The following is an 8,459-nucleotide window of genomic DNA, read 5'->3' as shown; positions in this document are numbered from 1 at the left end:
ATACCAGGCGTGTGCTGCTAGGGAAACAGCTGTGTCCAGTCAGGGAAATGGACATGTACACGGACAGTGGGGAAACAGACGTGTGCTGCAAGGGGGAGGTTGTGGTGTGCACCAACTGTACACACATATATATTTGAGTAACACTGTAGATTTAAAGTTAAGATTTCACTGATAAAACATTGTCAGTTAATGAAGCTGTCCACTGTGGTCCTTAAGTGATTAAATGCTCAGTTCCAATACATTGTTTACTGTGTTCTCTCAGTTTCACATTCATATACAGTTCTAACTTTAGTTTCTGCAAAATGACATCTTGGTTGTATCTGTATTTTACATTTTGTTGTTGGGAGTAATTCCACTATATTGCTTTATAACTTAGAGGACTATAACTATTACTACTGTTTGTGTGTCATTTAACTCGCTCAATCTGCAGTGAAATAGTATTAATTACATATTTTCTACCTGTAAACCAAAGATTGTGTGTATTAGGTGAACCAAAACATAACACAAGGACCATATACTGGGCCTATGGGGAGCGATGGTTGCCTTGAAGAACAGTATCACCACCTAGTGGTAGATTGACACTGTTGCACCTCCAGACCAAAATCTGAAAAGATGGGGCCACCCGAAGCAGCAGTGTTCAGTCATTGACATTTTTAATGATACCACCACTTCAAATCTAACAGAAATCCAGCACAACTAAACCTGATTTATTTAAGGTCTTAATTCAATGTAAAAAAAAGAATATATACAGAATGCTAAGTTTAAAAAGTTCATATCAAGCCTTTTATTTGGTATACAGATATTCATAGATTTATACAGTTATACTATATACATGTGATTTTAATATATATATATATATATATATATATATATATATATATTCATATATATATTCATCACATGTGCCACTGCAAAGTCACAGACAAACTTATTTTTACTAAGTAAAGAAAAGTATATAATGTGCTTAATTTCAAAGTAGGGCCGTGAAGCGCTTGTAATGATGACCAAAACCGGAATGATGAGGTAACTGCCAGGCAGGAAAACAATCACTTATAATAGCTGAATAATAATATTAATAAGAAGAATTATTATTACTGAAAGAAATGGATCGAATAGGTAACCAAGAAGTAAAGTGGCAACATGGACCCTTAGTGTCAAACTAGAGAAAAAGGATTTAAGTCTATAACATACATCCACACATAGTATGCATACAGACAGACAGTGCATAAACATACAAGAAGTAAAGTCAGTCACTCCTGAGAGAAAAAAACTCTCCAGTGTTGTTCACTCTTGTCTGATACACATCAGAAACTCAGGCATGCTCCAGGATGTCTAAAAATCTGACACGCGCACACACACACACACACACACACACACACACCCCCCTTGAAAAACACACACAGTCATGTACCACAGTGCGGCATTACAGGGCTGACCAAACAACGCTTGAACAGGGGTGCTGCATGCATGTGTACACGCACACATACACACACTACAACAGAATAGTTATCAGGCAGGGTGTAATTCACTAAAATATGTGAGGGCCTGCATTCATGTGAAAAGGAAAGACCGAAGTAAAAAGAAAAAACTGATGAAAATCAGATCAAATTTAAGGGAGAAGGGACATAAAGATGGAAACATAACAAACAAGCAGGAAGTGCTGCGCTAAATGACAAGGAAGTGGTGTGTGTGTGTGTGTGTAAGCACGTACATGTGGATCAATACACTGTGTGCTGAAGTGTTTTGACAGACAATTAGGAGTATCTGGCTCCCTCATGTGGTCACTCTGAGTCTCTCTGGACCTCTGAGGCATCGGCCCGACAAATGGGACACGTCCTGTTGGCCTGAGGACAGAGAGGGGAGACAAAAATGATCAAGTTAGGGTTTTAGAGGCAGTTCATATCTTCAGTCACACACAGTGTCCAATCCTAAAACTGTACATTTGGACGGCAACTAAACGCACCACTACACTCCCCCATAAAAAATGTTGCTATAAATTTCACATTATGACATTTTCTTTATTTGTTTAGTATTGATTTGTAATCCCCATAACAGAATTTACACTGAGGCTTTGGGCAGTGCCTCTAAATCATAAAACTGTGTTAAGATTAACACAAGAACTTTGTGTCAAATGCCTGTTTTGCCCCAGCATACTGAGCAGGGAAATCATGTGTACAACTTCTTCAGATTTTCCCGTCCTGTTTAGTGAGGTTTACAGATTATACTGACTCTTCTGTGCTGAATTTAGAACCAGTGGGCTATTATGTGACACTTTTGGTCAGACACTTGAATCCATTGCCAAACAATGTGTGATAAGCCTTGAACTCAAAGGTTGTAGACATTTCTAAACTAATCTACATGAGTGGGCTCCATGCAATAGGTACTTACCCTCAGCCACTTGTCAACACACTTCCCATGGAACTCATGGCTGCAGGGCAAGACTCGCAGCAGTTGGCGGGACTCGAAATCACTCATACACACCACACACCTGCAACACAACAGGTATTAGCATGTTAAGTCCGGCAACACAAGAATTCTGCTGTTGGTGTGTGGGTATTTATATAAGTAGTTTTACGCTTCTGTAGCTTGCAAAACTACAAATACATGAAATAACTGCACACAATCTGTAACTAATAAACATTAGCCTCTGTCACAAAAATCCCCAGTAATGGTCCTGAGGAGCCAACACACACACACACACACAAATTCAGGAGAATAATTCACCCGACCCGAACACATGATGACCAGGTGGCAGCACTCACAGTGTTTGTTCAGACTGATGGTTATTTGGATTGAACCGATAGGAAGGAAGTTGTTCAATGTCTCCTTTCGTCAGTCCTCGGAGTTTGGCCTCTCCCAGACGCTCAGCGAGGTTCAGCAGGGCCTGTGGGGGGGGGGGGGGGGGGGGGACGACATCATCAACAACAGACGAATCTGAGCCTACATCAAGCAAACATGCAGACAAAAAGAGTGAAAAGAAAGCAGATGAAGACGAACTTCATAATTTTCCACTTCTCCATCGTCTACATCCAGCTCTAGACTGATCGCAGGACCTGTAGGCTGGACTGGCAGCATTGAACTGCAGAGGGAGAGATTTAAGAGAGATATTGAGGTTCAACTGATCAAAAAAGTAAATTAGGCAACTAAGCTATGCACTGGTAGTTAACTTTCTTCTCAACACACAGCTCTCTGAAAAGATTTTTCATAAGGACTCATTTAGCTGATCTGGTTGGTTTGCCTGTTCTATCTTAAGTAATATTCAACACAATTGCTGACACCCTGCAATTGGTTGCAGATTTAAAAGAAATTATGTATATTTGGCGAATACAAAATAAAAAAATATACTTATAATACAGTTAATGTACTGTACTTACAGGAAGTAAGGCAGGAGGCTGGGGTGGTAAGGCGAAGGTGGCAGTGGCTGTTGCGAACGGTACCGTCGCCCCGGGAGACGGCGAGGAATAAAGTTTGGATAGGACTAGGAGGCAATGGGCAAGACATACATGACAAATCATTAGTATTGATTTTTATTTCCCCCTGCACTCAAAAAGGTTAAAGGAACACTTGATCGAATTATTCTTATTGCTCACCACTCCGAAAAATTCCTGTGGCAGGGGGTCATGGGAGAGGAAGTGAAGCTGTGTTGAGTGTGGCGCGAGGGCAGGGTGGGTGGCGGGAGGATAGTGGAGGCCAGCACCCAATGACAGGTGTTCTCCAAGCAGCTCCACGTCATTCTCTATCCTCTGTAGCGGCTGGGAGGGCAAGACATGTGTGGAACATCAAAAAAAGGGACAAATACACACTGTTCCTGGCTGAGATCATTTTCATGTGATTGAAGCAACAAGACCAATTCAAAACAAACACTAGATAAAGATAAACCAGCAGGGAGGCAGCTGAGGAGCTTCAACTACTCGACAAATCCAGAAAAAGAGTTGGTGCTTAGGAGTAATTGTAGAAAAATTTTATTGTACTGTACATAGATATATTTAACAGTCCTCTGCATGGATCCACCTAACATTTGTATTGTACTTTTTCTACTAAAATATGTTGTTAAAATTCGATTAAATAATTTAACCTCTAGAATTAATTTGTATTACATTCTTAGGCAGTTGCTTTAATTAGCAGTAAATCATTAGCAAAGCCACACAAAAGACAAATGTAGGCAAACTTCAAAAAGAATGTATGTATTTCGGCCTAAAGCCTTTGGCAAAGACTTGTCATACCAAGGGTTCCACAAGAACAGTACTTTACAACGAAATAATAACACTTTGGCACACGCTTTTTATTCGAACATTATTCATGAACTATATTGACATTTTTGCAGAGAACCACAATTCTCCATTGTCATTTTGTCAAAAAACGACAAACATTTCTTTCGCAATCCAGCCATTTACCTAGTTGTTACCTGTGGTGACCCTATTTCAGTACATATCCTGGTTTATTACTAAACACTAGTTTCCAAGTGCAAACACTAGCTTAAACTCAAATGTATAAAATATGCATAATCCATTTTGCTTTTACATTGTGAAACAACTTTGCTGCTGCATTTTTTCCCCCCCCCAATACAGCAAGTAGAACCTTTAAAGCTTCCCTGAAAAACGCCTCGGGTTATGTATGTAACCCTTGTTCCCCGAGAAGGGGAACGAGACACTGCGTCGGTGACGGCACTATGGGAACGCCTCTGGGCGTGGCAGGGCTGAACTATGAATGAAACTACTCCAATCCTATTGGTGTTGCTAGAACGGTAGCGTGTGACGGCGTAACCGGAGGGGTATATAAGCACGCCGGCACACAGGACACATTAGCCCTTTTCTATGAAGCAAGGCACTCCAGGCGGGGTGAGGTGTGGCGGACCGACGCAGTGTCTCGTTCCCCTTCTCGGTGAACAAGGGTTACATACGTAACCTGAGACGTTCCCCTTCGAGGGAACTCGAACTGCGTCGGTGACGACACTATGGGAACAAGATACCCATGTAGGCCGCGCCAAAACAGCGTGCAGAACCTGACGGCACGACTAGGAGGAGAGCGCACGGGTGCCGGGTGCAGAAGGAAGGTCCAGACTGTAAACCGGATGAAAATGTGAGGGGTGGCCCCGCCAGCCGCGTCACACAAATCCTGGAGTGACGCCCCTGCGAGGAGGGCCCAAGAAGCCGCCATGCCTCGAGTAGAGTGCGCCCTTACGGCCATAGGTGAAGGCAATACCGCGCACCTGATAGGCCAGGGAAATAGTCTGAACGATCCAGTTGCTGATGGTGTGTTTAGAAGCGGGGAGTCCAGCCTTGGGGGACCCGAAACACACCAGCAACTGGTCTGCTTTCCTCCACTGGGAAGACCTCAGAGTGTAAATACTCGGTGCTCTGACAGGGCAGAGCAGATGAAATCTCCCATCCTCTGCCGGCGAGAGGGAGAACCACTGGGGACAGTGCGCCGTCTCTTGGGACGCAAACAAGTCCACGTCTATGGGGCCGATCTCTTCGCATAATAACTCCACCACCTCGGGGTGGAGTCTCCATTCCCCGGGCCTCAGCCCCCGTCTCGACAGCAGGTCTGCTTCCTGATTCTGGGTCCCAGAGACGTACATTGCTCTGAGGGACAGCAGTCTCTGCTGGGACCACAGGAGGATCTGATGTGCCAATTTGCATAACGGGCGCGAGCGCAGACCCCCCTGGTGATTCAAATAGGCCACCACTGCTGTATTGTCGGTTCTGACAAGGATGTGGCGACCGCGGAGTGCGGGCAGAAAACTCCTCAGAGCTCTGAATACCGCCAACATTTCCAGGCAATTTATGTACCAGGAGAAGTGATGCTCCTCCCAGGAGCCTCTCGCAAAGCGGCCGTCCATGACCGCGCCCCATCCCTTGAGTGAGGCGTCTGTTGAAATAATTGTTCGGCGACAGATCGCTCCCAAAACGAGACCTTGGGACAGGAACCAAGATTTCCTCCATACAGACAGGGAACGAAGGCATCTGCTCGTAACCCGTATCAGACGGAGCGGATTTCCCCTCGGGGAGAATCCCTTGGATTTTAGCAACCACTGCAGGGCTCTCATGTGCAGTAGTCCGGAAGGTATTATACTGGACGCTGCTGCCAGGAGACCCAACACCCTCTGAAAGTGTTTTACAGTGATGGCACGGCCTAACTGCACTCTGGTCACTGAGGATAAAATGGGCTCGATGCGTGCGGGAGACAAGTGGGCCCGCATCGTCGTTGAGTCCTACATAGGAACGCAGTCTGTTGGGCGGGCATCACCACGCTGTTCTTCGCGTTGAGCCGCAGCCCCAAACGCTGAAGGTGGGTGAGGACGACATCTCAATGCCGAACCGCTAACTCTCGAGACTGGGCCAGGACGAGCCAGTCGTCGATGTAGTTCAGTATGCGGATGCCCTGGAGCCTCAGCGGGGCCAGAGCTGCATCCATGCATTTGGTGAACGTGCGGTGAGAGAGTGCTAGGCCAAACGGAAGAACCCGATACTGGTAAGCCGCTCTTCTTTTCTCTTCTTCGAAGGCAAACCTCAGGAGCTTCCTGTGAGAGGGACGGATGGAGACTGGAAATAAGCGTCTTTGCAGATCTATCGTGACAACCCAATCCTCGGAACTGATGATGGCAGGGATGGTGAGCATCCTGAACCTGAATCTCCTCAGAGATTGGTTCAGGGAGCGCAGATCCAAAATCGGACGCAACCCATCCGTCCTTCTTGGGAACTATGAAGTACCGGCTGTAGAACCCGGACTCCCTGACTGGCGGGAAAATAAGCTCTCTGGCCCCGTTTTCCAGCAGAGAGCTTCTTGTCCCAACACCTGGCTCTGCCCCGCGTGCACCGCAGTCCAGACCACCCCGTTGAACTTCTGCGGGGGGTGGACCCGGAACTGCAGCCTGTAGCCATCCACTACGGTGCGCAGGACCCAGGCTGGTGGCTGGTGTTATGCGTAGGTCCCCGGTGGCACCCTGAAGCGGAGAACCGCCAGGGAAACTCACTGGCGACCCACGGTGTGTGAGCACAATCGTTTTCCAGCTGCAACCCCTCGAGGCGGGCAGACTGGTGAGAGCTCGCTGGCAGCTAGCGTGTCCTGAGCACCAAGACGGCGGGAAGCCTGTTGCCTGAGCCGCCACGAGGGATGGGGACCTCGGTCAGTCTCTCTCAGGGAGGGTGGTGGTGGTGGGCCCCCCTACTCGAGACCTCAGGACCTCTTCCCCGAGCCCGCCGAAACTGAATGACGGTCCTCAGGCCCGTCTTCTCGGGGGGCTGTGGGCGAGAGCGCCGCCTCGCGTCCCAGGTTTGTTGAGAGGGACTACGGGAAGTGGCGCTTCGCTTCTGGCTCTGGCGGTAGGAGCTAGCCGAGGGCTGAGCTCGTCTCTCTTCAGCCGTCGCCATCCTGAACCCAGACCGGTGGGGGAGATATTGCTCAAATGCCTCTCCCTGCCTTTGCCGTGCTGAAACCTGCTGACGACAGCATCCACTGCCTCACCAAACAGGCCAGTAGGAGAGAGTGGCACATCCAGGAGAAAAGCCTTCTCCTTCCCCTGGATGCCCGAGGGGTTGAGCCACAGATGGCGTTCCGTAGCCACTGGAACAGGCCGTCTCCTTGGTAACACAGTGTTTTTTTGTGAGTGTTAAGTCCGTAGCTCTACGGAGCTCAGTCAGGTCCTCCTCAGAGGGATCTTTGAGAAGATCGGCCTGGTACGCCTGCAAGGTGGCCGTGGTGTGCAGGCTTGCACCAGCTCAACCCGCTACAGTGAGGAAAATAAGTATTTGAACACCCCGCTATTTTGCAAGTTCTCCCACTTAGAAATCATGGAGGGGTCTGAAATTGTCATCGTAGGTGCACGTCCACTGTGAGAGACATAATCTAAAAAAAAAAATATCCAGAAATCACAATGTATGATTTTTCAACTATTTATTTGTATGATACAGCTGCAAATAAGTATTTGAACACCTGAGAAAATCAATGTTAATATTTGGTACAGTAGCCTTTGTTTGCAATTACAGAGGTCAAACGTTTCCTGTAGTTTTTCACCAGGTTTGCACACTGCAGGAGGGATTTTGGCCCACTCCTCCACACAGATCTTCTCTAGATCAGTCAGGTTTCTGGGCTGTCGCTGAGAAACACGGAGTTTGAGCTCCCTCCAAAGATTCTCTATTGGGTTTAGGTCTGGAGACTGGCTAGGCCACGCCAGAACCTTGATATGCTTCTTACAGAGCCACTCCTTGGTTATCCTGGCTGTGTGCTTTGGGTCATTGTCATGTTGGAAGACCCAGCCTCCACCCATCTTCAATGCTCTAACTGAGGGAAGGAGGTTGTTCCCCAAAATCTCGCAATACATGGCCCCGGTCATCCTTACCTTAATACAGTGCAGTCGCCCTGTCCCATGTGCAGAAAAACACCCCCAAAGCATGATGCTACCACCCCCATGCTTCACAGTAGGGATGGTGTTCTTGGGATGGTACTCATCATTCTTC

General features: G+C 47.1%; 1 protein-coding gene across 3 annotated transcripts in view; it reads right to left on the bottom strand.

Annotated features, from left to right (window-relative positions):
- Positions 1 to 895: 895 nt before the first annotated feature.
- The window catches only part of LOC123957653 (E3 ubiquitin-protein ligase RNF38-like), a 19,111-nt gene continuing 11,547 nt past the window's right edge, over positions 896 to 8,459 (bottom strand). For all 3 annotated transcript variants that reach the window (XM_046030618.1, XM_046030617.1, XM_046030619.1), the window contains exons 8-13: positions 3,591 to 3,752; positions 3,375 to 3,478; positions 2,998 to 3,079; positions 2,763 to 2,884; positions 2,389 to 2,488; positions 896 to 1,844 (exon numbers count right to left, since the gene is read on the bottom strand). In XM_046030618.1, coding sequence (XP_045886574.1) covers positions 1,782 to 1,844; positions 2,389 to 2,488; positions 2,763 to 2,884; positions 2,998 to 3,079; positions 3,375 to 3,478; positions 3,591 to 3,752 — 633 coding nt within the window. In that variant the 3' untranslated portion in view covers positions 896 to 1,781. The remainder of the gene's footprint in view (positions 1,845 to 2,388; positions 2,489 to 2,762; positions 2,885 to 2,997; positions 3,080 to 3,374; positions 3,479 to 3,590; positions 3,753 to 8,459) is intronic.

The sequence above is a fragment of the Micropterus dolomieu genome, linkage group LG19, assembly GCF_021292245.1.
Source record: "Micropterus dolomieu isolate WLL.071019.BEF.003 ecotype Adirondacks linkage group LG19, ASM2129224v1, whole genome shotgun sequence".
Classification (NCBI taxonomy): Eukaryota; Metazoa; Chordata; class Actinopteri; order Centrarchiformes; family Centrarchidae; genus Micropterus; species Micropterus dolomieu.
This window is presented reverse-complemented; position numbering and strand designations above follow the sequence as displayed.